Genomic DNA, 21,917 nt, shown 5'->3' on the forward strand with positions numbered 1-21,917 from the left:
GAACAATCACTTGAAGAACAAATTCTTACAACGTGTCTCAAAGCTAGTGCTAAATTCAGCTCTATCACATTCAGTTGGAGTCTGCTTGTTGATTTCAGTAGGTGTTACATTAGGATCTTGGTCATAAGGATTTGCATAAAACTATGTTACAGTTCTCAAGACAGGGGCTCCTGTTTTCAATGACACTAAGGTCCTTTTGCTCACCTCTGGCAGTGTGAAGGAGTCAAAGTGGGTGCTCATTTATTCCAACTGCCAAAATCGCATAAAGAGGTCACATTTCTCACCTACTCCTCCAGCTGTACATAAACAAGTGTCTTAATATGCAGTAAACTATTCTCTCTTCACAATAAATAGTTCTCAGAAAGTCTGTTTCTAGTCTTGATGCACGGTCCTTTCCTGTAACAGAGATTATTCACAGCTCCATGCCCCGGGGCCCCATTAAGCACTTTGTTTTTTATTGAATGAATGCAGTGATTAGAATCAAACATATAAAGCCTCCGTGGAAATTGCAGCGAAAACTGAGAAGTCAGCGATACTGATTGGCTGCATTGTCCAAACATATCTTTGGATGGCTGAATTCCTGCCAAAAACATTTCCTTCAGCGTTTACCCTTCAGAAGCCCTTGATCAATCAGACAGTGCATCTCCTTTTTAACATATGTCTCTAATGCAAAAATCTAATTCAAAACTCTCTATCAACTCAGAACCCTTCAAAACACATTGATTATGACATAATTTAGTAGCTGGAATAATTTTTTAAAATGTCTATCTTATTACTATGTTCTATAACATGAAATAGCGAGTTTTCATATTGACCTCTTTCATGGACAGGGAGTTACACAAAAATTTCCCTCAGTATTTGTACAATATGGCAAACACATTTCAAGATTAACTGCATGATGTCAAGTCAATGACATAAAAACAAAAACTGATATTTTGAAGACAAATTAGAGCTCCCTCTGCTGGAAATATACCTGCATTGTCCTTTGCTGTGACACATTTACCCGTTATCATGCTCAGTTCTAGCATTAGCCTGATTGTTGGTCACTTCAGAGATCCTGCTGATATGTAGACACAGTTTGGCATGAATGTTGCACTTGTTCCAAAGGCCACAGAAATCAGTAAGAAATACACTTCATGTGCATTGTACAAGGTCCTTTTAGAGGTAACAAACAATCTGCAAATACTTGCCAAACCAAGGACGATAGCACTGCATCCCCAGGATAATACCAATGTGTATTTATATAGTATTTTTTCAGATGGATCACAAAGCACTGATAAAAGAACTGACACGCAGTAATAGTGGTGTAGGAGGGGGCACTTGGCTACAAAGATTAAATTGCTATTCTTATTTTAAAAACCAAACCAAATGAAGCTAGAACTGTGAGGTGACTCACGGTAAAGGTGAGTATCTTTAATAACTGGATCCCCTCTGCAGAAACTCTGCCAAGGAACAAAAAAGTCACTCATTTTTCGCAGATGATTAGAAGCCACAGAAAGGTAGCATTTATCAGTCAGTCAATTTGCTCTGTAAACTCTTTTGTATTTAAGCACCTTTGACATTAAAGTTAGGACCCAGTTCTGAAAATCTTACACCAGCAGCCCCAATGATTTCAATTGGATTAACTCAGCGAGTAAAGAGAACTTGCGCAAGCAGGGACTGTCACACCAGACTCTTGGTACTCTGTCAAAAGTGCAACATAAGTTTGTATGAGGAGCTGCTTCATTACAGATAGCTCACCAGCCCAAACCACTGGGGCAGTAAACAGAATTTAGTTAAACGTGCATCCCATTGCTTCATAAGGAATCCTAGGAAGCAAATGCAGAATACTAGCATATGTCTTACTCAGTGACCTACTTACAAAGCTTTCCTATTATTTTCAGCTGCCAATAGCTAGAGATAACATGTTTATCATCATTCTTGAGACACACTAAATAGACAACATAAGAGCATTTTTATTTTGGTTTTATGTTATTTATTTCTTAGCTGTATATTTGCATTACAGTTGGCTTTTAATCCCTTAAAGAATTACTCTCTTTGGCAAAACAGCAACTGAACTGCGTAGAATTCACAGGAAAATACGCTTGAAAAACCAAAGTGATGTCCATGCCAGCTCAAATCCATGAAGCTTCATACACATCAGACTTGTGCTTGTACTTTAAATCTCTCCCCCTCTTTTTGACCTTTGCTGGAAACAACATAGGTGTATGCCATGAATCCACCCAGAAGAACGTGTTATGAAGGTAGGCTGCCTTTTACATGTATTTTCTATTCATGAATAATCACTATGTAAAGATTAAAAAAAATGAACTTTTGTGTTAAGTACTGTATCTCACAAGTGAGTCCATGGGCATGTCTGTACTTCAACTTCAGCCCCTCTCCAAGTCTTCCACACTTGAAAAGAACTGAAAATTCCCTAAAAGAAAGAATGCCGTGCTCAGCTGAGAACGGTAATACTTAAGGTGTAGAGGCTCCTTTAAGTACAATAAACCTGACATGTAAACACTTTTAATACTGAAACGTATACATATGCATTACTGAAGAACAAGTAAGAAGAAATCAGAGATTTGTTGGGAATAGATGCCATTGAAGGGAACAACAGCACTGACAGGTGAGTGTGCGGTAAGAAAGAAGTCCGGACAAACTCTTCTAGTTCTGCCAAAAGATGTTTCTATAGTTACAGTAAAAAGAATCAATGTTCTGCAAAGGGGTTTAGGCAAGAAATCTTCTGCTGGAACTACTATTTATCCAAGATTTACCACAGCAATGCAATTAATTACCCACTATTTTTAACGAAAGGTTAAAAAAAATCTAAAGCAAAGGAAAACCACCACCAAAACCTGCACCAGGAGCTATTTATTAGCATAACACTCTTCTTTTTAAAGATTTAATAACAACTGAAGTATATACAAAGTCTTACAGCATTTACACAATAGAAAAAGTTTCCTATTAGCTGATGAAGTATAAGGTAGTGCTGCAATGTACTTCGAAGCATGAATACAATAATAATGAAGCAGACCACTGTACTTTCAGCTTCTCAGCTACCACATCACAACTGTCAGTTGGAATGACAGTTAGTTAAACCATTGGGAAGACACAGATTGTCAACAAAATTGTAACAGATTGACGTGCAGCACTAACCATCATAAGGGGGAAAAAAAGCTACATACTGTCATGTTTCTACACTTTCCTAGAGCTGTAACAAATTTTCACAGCCTTAGATATAACATATGCAAGACAACATAATTACAATTTCTCAGATATAGTTCAGCTATCGAGTGTATTTACTTCTGAACAGGAGGCTTTATACTGATATGGCTGTGTGTTTCCATTTTTGTTCATGAACTGTTCAAACAGGTCTACAAAAACTTAAAAGATGGCATGGAGTTTGTAGTCACAATGTGCTTGACTAATAAAAGGCATTCAGTCTCAGCTATAGGATCTAATCATTCCTGTCAAAAGTTCAAGACTAGGAATCTTTCTTTAATAAGAAAAGAAACAAAGAACAAAACGAAAACAGAACCCAACATATTACAGAAGACATTGCCATCAATCAACTTTCTTTGACACCTCCTAACTTCTCCAACAGTGTAACATAAAGCCATTAATATTTTTAGACTAACTCAAACTCAAGACACATTTAGGCTAGGAAATGTCAAGCAAATTTGCTAGACTACTTTTGAGGTAAAGATGAGGGAACTTAGAAAATGAAAATCATAAGACACCAACGCCGTTTTTTTTTTAAACAAAGGAGGATTCCTATCCTTTAAGAAAAGACGCATTATTGTCTGCAGTTTAGGTACACTTCTGTGTGAGCCAATAAATCCCATTCCGCAGAAGATCAAGTTTCTTTGCCTATTGTTGTATGTCTAAATCTCTCATTTTGGCCAATTTTGCCTTTTCTTTCGAAAGGATTCAGTTTCAACTTAAAAGCTAGTAATGTCAGTTGGCAATATCTGTATTTAAGACACAAACACATGAGATATAAAACCCACAAAGAACTATATAAATATTGAAGTCATGTAACCTTTTCATGTAAACAATTTGATTATAATGAAGAGCTAATTAGATTCTTGTCTTAAACTTTTGGCAGACAATGTGTACGGTCAGCCAGTATTTGTAGTTAGTTACTGTTCAAGTGGAAGCCAGGTCAGTTCACATGTTGACAGGCATGCAACTGAAAAACATTGCACAACAAGCAACACAAAGAGATTCGAGAAGTGTACAAGACTTCAAGTAGACTTCACAATCCTTCACAACTGAATATTCACAGACAAAGATACAGCCTTTGCTTATTCTACTGTGGATCTCCTCTCACACATGGGATACTTTCTGTGACTCTCTAGCTTGCTTGATGCTATACAACCACTTGATGATTCTGGCATTTCTTTCAATTGCAGAAATCCCATATGGCACACGGTCATTGGCACTATCATCATTTCTAAGGTCACTGTTGCTGTCCTGAGACTGTTCACAGTCTGAGCTAATCATGCTTGCACTGCGAAAATTGAGCGATATAATATCAGAGTTAGCCCTTGCAAAATTTTCCATCCCAAGGTTTTCAAGCTCTTCAGGATCCAGTCCACAGTAATTAAAGAACCGTTCAACATCTGCATCAACACGAAAGTATCTGTCACTTAAGTCTGATTTTGATCGTTGTAGGGAGGGTCGTCGACTGACTCCGCAGCTGGATTCTACTGTGTCGATATCTGGGGATTTCAAGGTGGTGACGGCAGTAATTCTGGGTTTTGGAGGCAGAGGTGGGGCTGAGCTACTGCAGGGTATTGCTTTTAAGGGCTTACCACTAGTTACTTTTCTAATGTCCGATGAGCTGTGGGAAACATGCAAGAAAGTCTCCGCTGACTGTTCTAAGAGCCTTCTGCTCACGTTGGAGTTGCTTTCTTGAGGGCTACTCCGGCCCTGCGTGGGGTAGACCTTTAAAGATTCTGCAAATGAATGCCGGTTCAGCTCCGTTGAATCAGATCTATGAGGAGGCCAGTTTCGTGAACTGAGTTTGTGGCCTGAACCTGAGCTGGAGCCTTCAGAGCTATTAATGATGTTTTTCAAGATCTCAAGTTTTAAATTTTCTCGTTGAACACCACTTTCAGTCTTTGCATTGTTGTTGAATACTTTGAGGGTAGGGCTACCCAATGCTCGCTTGGCGGCAGGGCAAACTGGTGGCTTTGCAAGCACTGCTGGCTTTACAGGCTCTTGTTTGGCATTGATGACCTCTTGGCTCTTTACATATTTTGCCTTATCAGCTTCTAGTCTCTCCACAGCACTAAGTCTTTTTGGATTAGGCTCTGCCTGCCTGCGAAAATAATCTGGTCCTTTGTTTAAGATGCGAAGAGGAACGGCAGATGTGAAAGTGACAGCAGGACTGACAGGTTTCACCATGCTACCTGTCTGTAGTGTTTCTGTAGGCATGTTTGGTGGTCTTTCTCCCGCAGCCGTTTTGGATTCTTCTCTGGGAGCTTCTAAATGCCCGGTGTAGAAACATGTACATTAAGCACAATGAAGAGCAGATGAATCTTGGAATCAGGAGTGTTAGCAGCAGCGCCTCATCTCACCGCTCATTAAATAACACTGTTTCTTTTTCAAAAGGCAGCTTTTGTACAAAAAGGCCACTAGACACAAGTCCGTATTAATCTGCTCTGTTGATTCCTTTCTTCTCGCTGAAAGATGTGGGAGTCTCGTCGTTTTCTTTGTGCTCAACTACAGGCAGTGATCTGAAACATAAAATAACCAACCACATGTTAGTATCAGTGTGTGACATCACAGCTATAGCAACAGAGAAATTGTGTACAATCTTCCTGTTACTGGCTGAGTTACAGCTGTGAGCAGTTCAGAGAAAACAGGCAGTCCCGGTTGAAACATTCTATCAGACCTTTGCCTAGTGGCTTACGTCTTTTTGACAGACTAAACAAACCTGGATTAATCATTCTCTCTTCAAGGATATTTCCACGCATGTATTATAAAGAATTTTTAAAGTAAGATTTTCATTATTAATCACAATCTAAATTTAGTTGCAGAATATTATAATTAAAAACATCTACACATTTAGATATGATTGCTTATATCCCCATTTCCACATCTTACACCCTCTCACTATCCCTTGACTGCCTTTATTTTACCTTTCTTTTCTGGGGGTGGAAGGAAGGGAGGGAATGTGGTGCTGTATGCATTTGGTTGGAATGTGCCAATTTGTGAGTGCTTGTGCAGTCTCACCTAACAAGTGTATTGATAAAGTGGAGTTGGTGAAAGATCATTTTCCCATTGATGTTAGTGTGTTTTAAGCTGGTCAATTCATGCATGTTTTATCTTGAAAGCATTCAGGATATATTGCCCATAAAAATAAAACTTTAAACATCTTCATATTTTCCATCATATTTCTGTACATTAAAGGCTCGGGATGATGAGCATGTTTGCAAAGCTAAGAGCAAGTGGACAGTTGTAATGTTTCAAGTGCACCCAGCAGGCATTACTCTGGTATCAAATTCATAATTAATATATTGTCTAGCAAAAGATACAAGTTGCATTACAAAATCTGTTATAACCTAACTCACTGAACTTTGATGATGAATTTACTTACCAAAATATACTTACTTAAATGTTTCATGGCTTAGATTTGGACAATTTATTTATGAGTCTTGAATGTGTGTAACTTCTGCTTCTTAAATGTTGACACAACTGTCCAAGTATTAAATAGATTAGTTGGGCTAACTGTGAATGAAGTTTACATTATCTGAATTATTTTAAGATTATGTAATTTAATTTTGGTCACACTGAAATAAAAAGCGCAAACTCAGTAACGTTGTTTTCAAGCGCTTTAACAATTTTTCCCTCATGAGACACTCAATGGCACTTATTAATGTTTCTACTTTTCAAAGCAGTGATTCGGTAAGTGACTGTTAGCCTACAACCGCACTATCATGGAAGATCGACCTGCTCAGGGTCAATCTCCCATGATTTTGTTTCACATGTGTGAAATGGCACTTTCTGGGGTCAAAGTCAACCCCGGTACTCCTCATGAGATGGGAGGATTAAGGAAGGCTGAAGGGAGAAACGCTCCCAGCAACCTTCTTGTGTATAGGCAGCCATAGCAGTTGACTGCTGATAAGTCAATTTTAGCTATGCAATTGACATAGCTAAAATTGCATAATAGCAGTTGACTGCTATACCTAGTATAGACACAGCCTTACATGCTTTATTACTTCCCCGTTAAGTTGTTCTGGCCTCGTCAATATCCCACTGCTCTTATCACTGAAATTATTTTTAGGAGCGTCTTTACCAGTATCAAGAAATGCAGGTGAAAGCCTCTTACAGCAGAGAGTGACTGGTTTAGTATATTTTTAACGTGCCAGATACTCAGTGCATTTCCATCATATCAATGATGAACTGAATTATTCTTATCTTCAGTGTTTAGTACTCAGCTGAATTACCACAGAAAGCTAAGTGATTAAAATTAAAGATACACTTATTTTGAATATTCAGGAAGGAGCAAGTATTTGTTTAAGCAGATAAATTATACAGACATTGAATATTCTGTCTAAACCATTCAAGGTCAAAGCAGGCAAATAAAGTATACAAATACCGTAATGAGATTATAAGAGAAAGAGGAGCTCTCCCCATAAGGCCTACTGTTAGATGTATTCTCCAAGTACAAACTAATATATTTGGTTGGGTGATAAAGCAGACACAGTTTCAGTCTACTTGAAAAGGCAGTGCAACGCTAATTAAGTCTCTCTGAGTGGTTTATAAATCTTAGGGTTAACTTCTCAGCAGTCTGACTTCTTTAATTTCAAGACAGTATTTCAGAAAGAAGAAAAGTCCTCTTCCCTCATGGAATCAAAATAGTTATCAATATTTTTGGTTTGTAATTAGGGACCAGATTTTAAAAGATAGTAAGCAGAACTGTGTGCATACACTTGTGTGAACTTATGTATGCAAATATGTAATATGCATACACAAATCAAGTCGAATAGTAACAAAGAGGAAGCAGTGCTAGTCTATACACTATCAAAACAAAAAGCAGTCAAGTAGCACTTTAAGGACTAGCAAAATGGTTTCTTAGGTGAGCTTTCGTGGGACAGACCCACTTCCTCAGACCATAGCCAGATATATTGAGTCTGTTCTGGTCTGGCTATGGTCTGAGGAAGTGGGTCTGTCCCACGAAAGCTCACCTAAGAAACCATTTTGCTAGTCCTTAAAGTGCTACTTGACTGCTTTTTGTTTTGACAAATCAAGTCTGTGCATCTAATCATTTTACAGCTTAGTTCTATGTTTGCACAAATACCTGACCAGTATGTATGTAGGTCATCCATGTGCACAAACTGGGTACACACAAACTGTGTACAAGCATTGGTCATAAATGTCATGAAGAACGATATTTTACACTGAAAAATAGTGCCTGCTCTTCAATTGTTTTAAAAGTATCCAAAGCAAGACCACAACCATCAACTCCCTCCTCAACTGTTGTCATTAGGCCACTATGATCTTGCCTCAGAAAAATGTCTGTTAGCTCCATTCTCCCACCTGGGAAACAGATCAGCACAATACTATGGAGATATTTTGGTTATTCTGGGAAAGCAAAACACTACTACAGTATGAAGATTACTCTGGAAATTCTTGGCATACTACTTAAATAGTCATTGGCTCAGAACAGCCGCAATAAAGAGCAGAGAACATGCTAAGTACCAATCACTGACATCAAATTAGTAATTAAAATAATTAAAAAGAGAACAGGATCAGTGTGTGTGCACGCAAGTAAGCAAGTATGTGGGCAAAGGAACTGAAACAAAAGATCTTTGAAGTGAGTGGAAAGGTTCTTTGAATGGAAGAAAGAAAATCAACCTATCTCTATGGTTTAAATTGTTACTGATGTATTGTACTTAAATAACAAAATACATTTGATTAGAAAAGTCTACAAGCAATTCCAGGTCAGAGAACTGAGTCTACCAGTCAGACGAAGTTACAGAAGATGGTAACTAAAATGTACTAATTTACTGAAATTATACACCACCACCCTAAGTACTCAGCATTTCTGGAATGTACAAGAAACATAAAACAAGCCAAAGTATTCCTCACTAGTACTATTGTCAGTATCACATTCCTGCACAATATTCAAGTTTACTTTTCCAACATACCACTCCAGTCTTACCAAAATGCTAACAACATTAATTGACAAAAAAAAGGGCATTTCATTTCCCTATATCTCTGTTTGCCTTGTGGAGTGTATTCTTTCCGTACCATGCAAGCAGCATACCTTTAACTGTGTTTACATGGGGAGTATCAACAACAGTGGACACTGAAATCATGTTAACACTGAAGCACATCAGTAAAAGGCAAGCGGGGAAATCCTGATCCAAATAATGTCAATGGGAGCTTTGCCATTGACCTCAATGTGGTCACAGTTCTATCCAAGGACAAATGCTCTTCTCACACCAAAAGGGATAAGGCTGGAGGGAAGTGGTATGAAGCATATCAGCAAAACATGATAAAGATGATCAGCCTTATCAGCTTTGTCTTGCCTGAATTTTAAAGGGGGATCTCAATTTTATTTTCAAATTTATAAAACATCTATCACCACCTTTAGATATATTTACAAGTGCACCTCCTTGGTATGGAACCCTGGACGAGGGATTTTGCTAGACCAGGGAGGTAAATGACAGCCACAGCCACTTCTTTGACACCATCTGTTGTTTCTCCAATCCAGGAACCTGGCTTCCAGGTCCTTGCTCGGCCACGGTCGCTGGCTTCCCACCAGTTCCCCAGCCCCATAGCTCCCTGGCAGCACAGGCCCACCATTCACTGCTGGCTCCCTGGCTTCTCAGGCCCCGCTGGCTTCTTCTCCCCAGCTTACCACCCGCAGCTCCCTGCATTCTGCTGGTCCCCCTGTGGCTGTGGCTGCAGCTGCCTGGCCGGGCTAAAGCTCCCAGCCATCAGACTCTGAGCTGGCCCCCGCTCCCAGCTGCTAGGGCTCTCTGATAAAAGAGCCTCAGATTTCAGAGGTTCAACCTGCACATCAACTATATAAATCAGATGAATTAAAAACATAACTTCACACAACGAATTGACATAACAAATACAGCTAATTAACATCAGCTCAAAGGAGTAAAAGGAAATCTCTCATGTCACGAGAGATCTCATTTGCCTTGTGCGGGGTAGAGCAAACACAGGATCCACTGGACCAGTGTGGAGAGTACACTTCAGAGTTGTGGGTCCCATGCTGAAATGAGAGTGGTGCTAAGGACTGACTGATTTAGGGCCCACCCTTCTGGCCTTGGCCCCACCCTTTCCTGTGCATGCAGCCACGCCCCCTCCAATCTTGCCCTGTGCCCGTAGCGGCTGTTGGCTCCACTGCCTGTGGTAGTGAGACTCCAGGGGACACAGAAGACACAAAGCTAAACTAAGCCCCCCGAGCCAAGGTTACATTCAGAAAAGAGGAACTTGTGAGAGAGTATGTGAAAAGAAGAGGCCAAAAATTCAAGGAAGGCTTAGCAATGGTAGTCAGAAGTGCTCACTCGGGCTGTGATATTTTTGTGGCCCCACTAACATAATATCTGAGGGTCTCACAAGAGAGCCTCATATTGGTGAGGTAGAACACTGCTGTCATCCTCATGCCCAGTCTACTTCTAGATTTACAGCACATATCAACATGCACATCTATTCTCTATACTGAACCGCCTAACAAAACGTTTAAAACAATTTTTGAGTCTGCATCTTAATAAATCTAAAAATTCCATCCATTATCATCGAATAAGGAATTCAAAACTTTAATAGAAACAAAAACGCTTTTTAGTTAATTTTCATAAAGACTTGTTTAATGACTTAATTAATCCAACTGAAAGGATTTTTTTTGAAGTTTAAATTAAATATTTCCTTCTAAGATGAAACTATTCATTACCAAAAAACAGCAATCAGTTCATATTAATTCTATTCTACTGTGCAGTTAAACATGAGAAGTTTAGACTTGAATCTGAGCATGCTCTGAAATGCATGAGACTTGTTACAAATGCCAGAATTTAAGCAGAGAAATAGTTTCCAAAAATTCTATTTACATACAAATGCTAATAACGTGGCTGAGCAACCTAGTACCACTAGGTCACAAAGGCAGGATGTAAGTAGATATTCATAGCTTGACAGGAGCTAGAGTATGTCTTCGATGGGAAAAAAAACCAAAAAACAACAACTTCTACAATTAGAAACATTATCGTCAGATGTAGAATGATGCATTGTCATATTTGCAACCCAACAGCCATAATTTACCATCCTGTTTCTGGATAAATACCTTTCCATAAAACTGTCCACAAATACTCAAAAAATATAGAAACAAAACCCCCTTTTTCCCCCCCTTAGAGACCAAAATCATTATGAGACAAGTACAAGTCCCTACATTGTTTAGAGGAATGTTATGAGCTGTATTTGTAAAAGCAATAATGGAAATCAATTCTGTTTTCTCTGAACCAAGGTCTGTTCAGAACAGAATTCACTGAGGGATAAGACTGTCATTTTAAAGTCTCTGGAAGAGACCTAAAAAGGTTTATTAATGCGACTTTTTTGTAAGTACAGCTCTTCAGGAAGATTTTATTCTCAGTGTATGATTGATTAGAATGGTTCACTAAAAACTCTGCAGGGGCTTGAAACATTGCCTTTTCACTCTCATACCTGTAAGACTATGTTTATTTCTATGACATAAACTGATAAATATTTTAATAGATAGATGCATTTTCTATACATGTATCTTATTTCCTTCAAACTTTCAGAGATTGCATACAACTTTGTTAGATGAATTAAGCTTCACTGTAATACCTAAAACTGTAAATATTAAAAAAAAAAACAAAACTCCTCCTCTTGGGTTAATTAAATGCATGGTATTAATAAGGGAAAATGTTAAGTAGTTATTTTTTTCATGATTTATACTAAGAGTTTTACCCTTTGAGCTTTTCTTAGCGCAAAGTTTACTAGGCTATATTTAAGTAGTTTTTACTTTGGGTTTTCATGTACTTGAACATTTATGCAGTATTGATAATGGCAAGGAAATAGCTACCTAAAATATTTTGTTGTGGGGTTGAGGGAGTTATTTTTACATAAAATGTAATGCACTACATATTATAGTTACTATTATTTGTATTACCACAGCATCGGTAATAGGGGAACCAGCCTACGATATGGGACACTTGGGCTCAATTCCTAGCTCCAACACAAATAATATATTTTCTTGGGCAAATCACTTAAGTCCTCTGTACTTCAGTTCTCAATGTACAAAATGGGGACAACACGTTCTTATTTCACTGACATGTTGAGAGGATAAAGATTAGGATGTGCCCTGAAATTTACTCATAAAAAATCTTTTATAAGAAATAGGTATTAATTAATTATTATTATTAAATACAGTATTGTGAGGTGTTGCACAGAAAGATGCTCAGGTTTTAGACACAACCTGGCTGTGAGAACTTGGATTGCTATCAGAGTCAAAGCAAATCCAGTAACATACTCAGGTTCTAGTCTAAACTACACAATAGAATAGAATTAATATGAACTGATGGCAGATGATCCAGTCTAGGTCAATCACAGTAACTGAGAAAGAAGGCAGGAAAGGAGAGCTCTGGGCAAAAGATCAGGAGATCGGGTTTAGCTATGTTGAGCTGACAGCTTGAAATCTGCAAGAGACGTCAGGTGCAGGTTGAGATTTTAGTTTGGATCATCATAGAATCAAAGTGGAGTAGGGTTGGAAGAGACCTCGGGAGGTCATTTTGTCTAACATTCTGCTCAAAGCAGGATCAACATTGACTAAACCATCCCAGCCAGGGCTCTGTCAAGCTGGGCCTTAAGAACTTCTAAGGAAGGAGATTCCACCACCTCCCCTAGGTAACCCATTCCAGTGCTTCACCACCCTCTTACTGAAACAGGTTTTCCTAATATCCAACCGAGACTTCTCCCACTGCAATGTGAGACCATTGCTCCTTGTTCTGTCATCTGTCACCACTGGGAACAGTGTGGCTCCATCCTCTTTGGAACCTCCCTACAAGTTGTTGAAGGCTTCTATAAAATTCCCCCTTTTACTCTTCTCTTCTGCAGACTAAATAACCCCAGTTCCCTCAGTCTCTCCTCACAAATCAAGTGCCCCAGCCCCTAATCATTTTCACTGGTCGCCGATGGACTCTTTCCAATTTGCCTATGCTCAAATGTGGCCTCATCAGTGCAAAAAGGAGCATAATAATCATCTCCTTTGATCTCCTGGTAATGCATCCCAATATGCCATTAGTCTTCTTGGGAACAAAGGAACACTGCTGACTCTCATTCAGCTTTTCGTTCACTGTAATCTCCAGGTCCTTACTCACACAACTACTGCTTAGCCAGTCAGTCCTCAGACTGCAGCAGTGCATGGGATTCTTTTGTCCTAAGTGCAGGACTCTGCACTTGTCTTTCACAGAATCACAGAATTCTAGGACTGGAAGGGGCCTTGAGAGCTCATCGAGTCCAGCCCCCTGCCCTCATGGCAGGACCAAGTACTGTCCAGAGCATCCCTGATAGACATTTATCTAACCTGTTCTTATAGATATCCAGCGATGGAGATTCCACAACCTCCCTAGGCAGTTTATTCCAGTGTTTGACCACCCTGACAGTTAGGAACTTTTTCCTAATGTCCAACCTAAACCTCCCTTGCTGCAGTTTAAGGCCATTGCTTCTTGTTCTATCCTCAGAGGCCAAGTGGAACAAGTTTTCTCCCTCCTCCTTAGGACACCCTTTTAGATATCTGAAAATTGCTATCACGTCCCCCCTTCATCTAGTTTTCTCCAAACTAAACAAGCCCAGTTCTTTCAGCCTTTCTTCATAGGTCATGCTCGCTAGACTTTTGATCATTCTTGTTGCTCTTTTCTGGACTCCTTCCAATTTCTCCACATCTTTATTGAAATGCAGTGCCCAGAACTGGACACAATACTCCAACTGAGGCCTAAGCAGCGCAGAGTAGAGCGGAAGAATGACTTCTCGTGTCTTGTTCACAACACACCTGTTTATGCATCCCAGAATTATGTTTGCTTTTTTTGCAACAGCATCACACTGTTGACTCATATTTAGCTTGTGGTCCACTATAACACCTAGATCCCTTTCTGCCATACTTCTTCCTAGACAGTCGCTTCCCATTCTGTATGTGTGAAGCTGATTGTTCCTTCCTAAGTGGAACACTTTGCATTTGTCTTTATTAAACTTCATCCTGTTTACCTCAGACCATTTCTCCAATTTGTCCAGATCATTTTGAATTTTGACCCTATCCTCCAAAGTAGTTGCAACCTCTCCTAGCTTGGTATCATCCGCAAACTTAATAAGCATACTTTCTATGACAATATCTAAATTGTTCATGAAGACATTGAACAGAACCAGTCCCAATACAGACCCCTGCAGAACCCCACTTGTTATAGCTTTCGAGCAGGATTGAGAGTCATTAATAACTACTCTCTGAGTATGGTTTTTCAGCTAGTTTTGCACCCATCTTATAGTAGCCCCAAAAGTTGTATTTGCCTAGTTTATTGATAAGAATAGCATGTGAGATCGTACCAAATGCCTTACTAAAGTCTAGGTATACCACATTTACCACTTCTCCCCCATCCACAAAGCTCATTATCCTATCAAAGAAAGCTATCAGATTGGTTTGACATGATTTGTTCTTTGCAAATCCATGCTGGCTGTTCCTTATCAGCCACCATCTAAGTGTTTACAGATGATTTCCTTAATTACTTGTTCCATTATCTTTCCCGGCACAGAAGTTAAACTGATTGGTCTGTAGTTTCCTGTGTTGTTCTTATTCCCCTTTTTCTAGATGGGCACTATGTTTGCCTTTTTTCAGTCTTCTGGAATCAGTCCTCTCTCCCATGATTTTCCAAAGATGATCGCTAATGGCTCAGATACCTCCTCTATCAGCTCCTTGAGTATTCTCGGATGCATTTAATCAGGTCCTGGTGACCTGCAGACATCTAACTTTTCTAAGTGATTTTTAACTCATTCTTTTTATTTTTTTCTTTTAAACCTACCCCTTTCCCACTAGTATTCACTAAGTAAGGCATTCCTTCTTCAGACTTCTCAGTGAAGATCAAAACAAAGAAGTCAATAAGCATCTCTGCTATTTCTAAGTTTCCCGTTACTGTTTCTCACTCCTCACTGAGCAATGGGCCTACCCTATCCTTGGTCTTCCTCTTGCTTTTAATGTATTTATAAAAAGTCTTCTTGTTTCCCTTTATGCCAGTAGCTAATTTGAGCTCATTTTGTGCCTTTGCCTTTCTAATCTTGCCCCTGCATTCCTGTGTTGTTTGCCTATTTTCATCTCTTGTAATTTGTCCTAGTTTCCATTTTTTTATGATTCCTTTTTATTTTGAGATCATGCAAGGTCTCCTGGTTAAGCCAAGGTGGCCTTTTGCCATATTTTCTATCTCTCCTACACAGCGGAATATCTTGGTTTTGGGCCCTTAATAATATACTTTTGAAAAACTGCCAACTCTCCTCCTTTGTTTTTCCCCTCAGTCTTGCTGCCCATGGGACCCTACCTACCAGCTCTCTGAGTTTACCAAAATATGTCTTCCTGAAATCCATTGTCTCTATTTTGCTGTTCTCCCTTCTACCCTTCCTTTGCTGAACCTCATCAGATTTATTTTGGCCCAATCCTCTGATTTGTCTAGGTCAATCTGAATTCTATCCCTACCCTCCAGCATATTCACCTCTCCCCACCGCTTAGTGTCATTTGTGAATTCACTGAGGGTGCAATCCATCCCATTGTCCAGATCATTAATGAAGAGGAGGAACAAAACAAGGTTTTGACCTCTGGGGTATTCTGGTTGATACCTACAGTCAACTAGAATTGTTGATTGCTACCTGTTGAGCCTGATGATGTAGCTAGATTTTTATCCAATCCATACTTATTTAACTTGCTGGGAAGAACACTATGGGACCTTGCATCGAAAGCTTTGCTGAAGTCAAGGTATATCACAGCCACCATTTTCCCATATCCATAGAGCCAGTTACATCAGCATAGAAGGCCCTTCATGAATTCACATTGACTATTTCTGATCACATTCCTCTCCTCCAAGGCTACGTGTTCACTTAGGAAAAACTTTGAAATTGCCATGCTAATGGCCAAATTGAAGAATACTAATGAGGCGCTGAAATGAATATTCAGTGCCTCATCAGCATGCTGCTGGATGCAGCACTTCCAAAGTGCCGAGTTTTGCTCACGCATGGCTCATCTACGCAGGAGTCCTTTTCAAAAGGAGCCTGCAAATATTGAAATCCAGTTATTCCTATCAGCTGATAGGAAAAAGGGGCTTTCGATGTTTGCAGGGTCCTTTTGCAAAGGACCCCCCATGTAGATGAGCCACGAGCGAGCGAAATGCAGCACTTTCGAAGTGCTGCAGCTGGCAGCAAGCTAATGGGGAACTGAATATTCATTTCAGCGCCTCATTAGTATTCTTTGATTTGGCCATTAGCATGGCCATTTCAAAGCTTTTCCTAAGTGTAGACACGGCCCAAGTGTTCCAAAATGGATTTCTTGAGAAGCTGATCAATGATTTTTCCACGGACTGCATTGAAGCCGACCAGTCTATAGCTGCTAAGACTCTCCTTCTGCTCTTTTAAAAAGATGGGCACTCTGTTTAGTTTTTCTTAGTCATATGTGATATCATCTTCTCCCTCCCACCCGATCACAATGAGTTTTCAAAGATAATGGCCAATGGCTCTTTAATTGTATCAGCCAACTCTCTCACCATCCTCTGATACATGAGGCCTGGCCCTACAGACTTGTGCATGTCCACCTTTTCTAAACAGTGCTTAATCTGTTCTTCCCCTGAACGCTGCTCACCACCTCTCCTTATGGTGCTGCCCACTGCAGAGGACTGGGAGCTGACCTTGCCTGTGAAGATCAAGGCAAAAAACTACTGAGTACTTCAGCTTTTATCACAACATTTGTCACTAGCTTGCCTTCCCCATTCATTAAGGGTGCTGGCCTGGAGTGGAGCCATCACTGGCCCTGGGCAGGGAGCCCCAGCAGCCAGGGGTAGGGAGCCCCGGTCGCCCATTCAGTAAGGGTGCTCCATCAGTAAGTCCAGTTCAATTCACAGAGGAGTTGTTCCAGTCAATGACCTCTGGGAGAAAGATCAGATACTAAACTGAAAAGCTGGCTTTCGAACAGAGCAGGTAAAACACTGAAACTTTGAGGACTAAATATCTTTCCTTATACAAAAAGATAGTGATATAATTATTATGTAATTTTTCTTCCTGTGATACAGTTTCGGACCTATAAGTACAGCGGAACCTCAGAGTTACAGACACCTTGGGAATGGAGGCTGTTTATGACTCTGAAATGTTTGTAACTGAAGAAAACATTGTGGTCATCCTTTCCAAAGTTTGCAACTGAACATTGACTACGGAGAAGAAAAAATGCTACTTTACCTTTATTTTTATTAGCTTATTTTTAACTTTTAATACTGTACTGTATTAGCTTCACCCACCAACCCCCGCCCAAAAAAGAGCGGGGGAGCAGGTTTGGGTGGGTAGGGTGGGTTGTTGGTTTCCTGCTGCCTGATTGCACACTTCCAGTTCCAATGAGTTGTGTGGGTGACTGGAGTTTGTAACTCTGATGTTCATAACTCTACTATAACTGTCTTTGATAAGATATTATAAAATTGCAGATTGTAAATATTGTAACAATTTGATAATGTATCTCGTTCTCTCCAAATATTGTACCTTATGCTTATTTACATACCAATAGACTGACTTTTGTCTTGTTCACAGCTTTCAGAGTGTGCTAGTGTCCAAGTTCTGGGAACAGCAGTGTTCTTACTGCATTTGCTTTACAAGTGGGAATAACAATGTATTCCTTATGTCCAGAGACTTGTTCTGCTCTCTTCTAAGTAAAGACTATTGCATGAGCTGAAGTTTGCAGGATGGGCGATAAGTCTGTATATTCTTTAAAATTCAAACAATTTTATGCAGAGGCCTGGAGGCACAGAAATTGATGGTGGGAATTATAAAATGCATATGTATGTAGAGTGCAGTGTACATTACTGTATGCACACCTCTAGTAAATAGTACCACGATACTGTGATTGTGTCTCAGAAACACACAACGATAGATTGCTTCACAGGGTTCTTAACTTACATGAATCTAAAAATATAAACCCATTTGAAAGGAAATGCCAACATTTCCCACTTCATTTCAGCTGTGACAAAGCAAGATAAAACACGACCTAATTAATGCAAACCAATCTCTTTCATGAAGTTTTTACCCTCTGGCTCTATCAGTCATAGAGGTCCTTGGATGCTTTCAGCATTTGTCCTCAGCTCTTTCTGTCAAGGATGTATCTTCCCTGCTGATAGCGATTCACATTAAATGCTCTTGGGTATTGTCCAATATTATTGCTCTATCGTCTCTTTGGTCAGTCATCAGGATGGACACCATATGGAAGTCCTTCCAAGAGAAGGTCTGCCTTCCATGATTCTAACTATCTGCCCTGCCCAGTGAAAACCTCCATAACTCTAGAACTCACAATCAATATCCTTACAGAGTTCTACATTGTAAGATACAGATTTGTATGACTTGACAAAGCCAAAATTCACAGTAGCCTACATGTTTATTTTAAATATTAATTGCCTTTTCAGAAACCTTTAGCTCGCTTGCCCCCAGAAAATGGCCTATTCAGATTAATGAACCAACATGACCCTTTATGGACATTACAACTATTCTATTATTTTTATACTGAAACCTGTTCAACATCAATAAGACACACTTAATTCAAACAACAGTAGAGATAGTGCAGGATAGGAACAAATATATTCCCACCCAAGGAAGACAGCAACTTAAGGAGAAAAATAAGTGAGAAGAAAATGGAGGAAAGCAAAAGGGAAGGGTAAATGGAAGCAGGGGAAAAAGAAGAGAGGCAAACTGAATAAAAAAACAAGCAAAGGGGAAAGTCAGGAGCAAGGGGTACTGTGGAACAAGACAAACGAGCAGGAAAAAAAATTACAAAAAAAGGCAAGAAATGGAAGGAAAGGGAACAGGCAGATGAAAAACAGAGAGAAGGGGACCTTTACAGAGATGGGGAAGGAGAGGAAGCTACAGGAACAATATGCAAGTTGCTGATAAGACACAGAAAAGCATGAGATAAAAATGAAAATGGAAATGGGCATGAAAGTCAGATCCATTTCTAGGAGGAGGGGGAAAAAAGACTGTAGATAATCAAGTCAGCTGGGAGTTGCCTGCTGTCAGTCAGGTAAGAGAAAACAGATTTGCTGTAGATTTTATGGCAAATCCAGTTTTCCTTTTGACATTCTTCCTTCTTCCTCTCTCCTACCTTTCCCATTTAAATCTATTGCAATATCAACACGCAAAAGTGCTTTGCTCACAGAGCCCCCTGAAACTTAAAGCACATCCAACATCTTCTCCTCAAAAGAGCCATTATTTAGGAAGATGACTCAGATTAAAGAATGGGAAGCAATTTATCTGCTGAGGTGGCTCCCAGTACTATTGTTATTGGAGCACCTCACAATCATTCGTGTACTTACCTGCTTATCACCCCTGTGAGGCAGAAAGTATTATTATACCCATTTCATAGAGGTAGAACGGAGGCACAACCTATGTAACTGGACTCGGATGCATGGGAGGTTTATGGCTGGGCCAGAAAACAAATACTTCTACAGCACAGACAAGGACCATAACTATAAAAGATAAATAGCCAAGTTCTTAATAGGTGATTCTAAACAGGAGTGGGCAAAATACAGCTCTGGGCAGAGAGTAGCCAGTGGCTTTCTGCTCCATGTAGATCACTGCTCCAGACACTGGGAGGGAAGAAGAGGCTTTGCTTGCTTCTCCCATCTCCATGCAAAATATCTCAGCTCCCACTGGCCAGTTTCCATTTTCTGGCCAACAGGAGCTGAGAGATTTTTGCTTGGGGAAGGGGGTGGGAGAAGCATATGAAGCTTCCCCCTCACCTCTGGCATCAGAAGTAGAGAGCTATGCGAGACAGTCAGCAATTTTGAGTGGTCTGGGTCTGCAGCAGCAGAGATCCTCCCTCAGAGGGCTGCTGGCCAGGAAACATCCAGGTAAATCTCTGGCCAGAGCCTGCCTCTGGCTCTCCAGACCCTCCCTCTGGCCCCCTCCTGCCCTCTCCCTCACATAATCCACTCTTTGCCCCTCCTCCTGCACCCATACCCCCTTCCCAAACTCTTCATCCCATGTCACAACCCTCTCCTGCCCTCGGTCACAGACCAAACCCTGCACACCAGTCCCTTGCCCTGGGTCAAACCCCCTTCTGCCCCTCACTACAGCCAAACCCCCTGGCATTTGCTCCTGCATCCCAGACTCCTACTTCCTCCACCCAATCTCGACCCCAGATGCCACAAGTGCTCCTGCATCCCAATCCCCTACCTAGGCTCCCTTTTGCACTCAGCCTCCGTCCCGGGTCCTGCACCTTCTCCATTAGTATCATGGAAGAGTGTGGCCCTTGACCAGTTTCCAAATTCTTGGTGCACACCCCCATCAAAAATGATTGCTCGCCCCGGTTCTAAAGTCTGGATCACAGAATCCCCCGGGGTCTAGACGCTTGCTACTGCTAGCTGCCACGATAGCAAAGATCCACTTGTCGCTTGATGATTGCGAAGTATGCTTTCCAGGGTCAGCCCTCTGTTAAAAGCAGTACAGTGCTCCTGAGTAAGCCTGCAGACAGATAGTTGCACTGTCATGGCTACTGCTCGTAGACTGACCCGTCTTTTCATTGTGAATGTTTGGAACTTTGTGGGTAACTGAAACTGACAAAAGTCAAGTGAGGCCAGTTTCACATCACTTCTGTGGAAAGCTGTGGCCTGAGGTCCTAAAGCTATTCACATAGAAGGAGTACACAGACATGAAGGATGGGGTACATTTATCCCACTTTTCATGTCATTTTGTACTGGACATACTTATGCATTCTTAGATAATTCCTTCTGTAATTAGTTACACAGAGCACACCCAGGGCTGCAAGTTTGAAGAAGACATGCTGTATGTTTCATACATACATAAGAGGCTGAATCTTCAGCTTCAAGCTGAAGGGCAATGCAACGCGGAAGCATACCCCGAATGCTATTGGGATGAGGAAACTGTGTGCACTGCTGCAAGTGTTGATGTTCACTGACGGATTGTGGCAGCAATAAGTTGACTTTGTGAGGAGCACGTGGGGAGGTGAAGATAGTCAAATTCGAATTTATGAAATCCTGCGTTACAAACTCGATATTAATAAATTCAAATTTATCTCGTAGTGTCGACATAGCCTCAGTCTTCTAAAATGAAAGTCTGAGGTCATGGTAACAGAATACCCAAGGATTTCCACTAAGACTGGCCTTGTTGCCAGCGAATTGTTGCATTTGTCTGGCTTCCCAATAAATAAATTGTGCCAGTTCTCCAGGGTTCCTGAAGAACATACAAAGTAAATTGTGAAATTGCTAGAAAAAGGTCGTGTCACAAGGGATTCACAAAACATGTGCTTGGTCGCAGAATAACAATGACTGCTAAAGGTATACAAATAAAGAGAAGCAAATCAATGTTCTGTGGAGGCTTTAATCATGGTTTTCGTGTCTAATGTGAAGGCTTTGGAGCAAAAGACAAAATTCTGTTCAGTGGTAGTGAAATAAATGTACACTGCAGATGGAGCTAGTAGGCAAAGCTGGCAGAGGAATGAGGAGTCACCAATATAGTTGTTGGCTATGAAAGATAAAAAACAATCAAGGAAGCTAGTTTAATTATTCTTTGTTTCACAATATTTATAGTAACACACACACAGTTTCACTGTTAAGCCTTCAAAGGCTAATCCAGCACAGGACGTACTGTTTTCCCCCCAAAAATCAATAATACCCATAATAGTCTTCATTTTCTGTGTGTGTATGGGTGGCCAACTGGTA

General features: G+C 40.3%; 1 protein-coding gene across 5 annotated transcripts in view; it reads right to left on the minus strand.

The window, feature by feature from the left end:
• Positions 1-1,959: 1,959 nt before the first annotated feature.
• FAM110B (family with sequence similarity 110 member B) overlaps positions 1,960-21,917 on the minus strand; it is a 166,476-nt gene continuing 146,518 nt past the window's right edge. For all 5 annotated transcript variants that reach the window (XM_074985775.1, XM_074985777.1, XM_074985774.1 and 2 more), the window contains one exon: positions 1,960-5,729. In XM_074985775.1, the coding sequence (XP_074841876.1) occupies positions 4,315-5,427 (1,113 nt within the window). In that variant the 5' untranslated portion in view covers positions 5,428-5,729 and the 3' untranslated portion in view covers positions 1,960-4,314. The remainder of the gene's footprint in view (positions 5,730-21,917) is intronic.

Source organism: Carettochelys insculpta, chromosome 2 (genome assembly GCF_033958435.1).
Source record: "Carettochelys insculpta isolate YL-2023 chromosome 2, ASM3395843v1, whole genome shotgun sequence".
Lineage (NCBI taxonomy): Eukaryota > Metazoa > Chordata > Testudines > Carettochelyidae > Carettochelys > Carettochelys insculpta.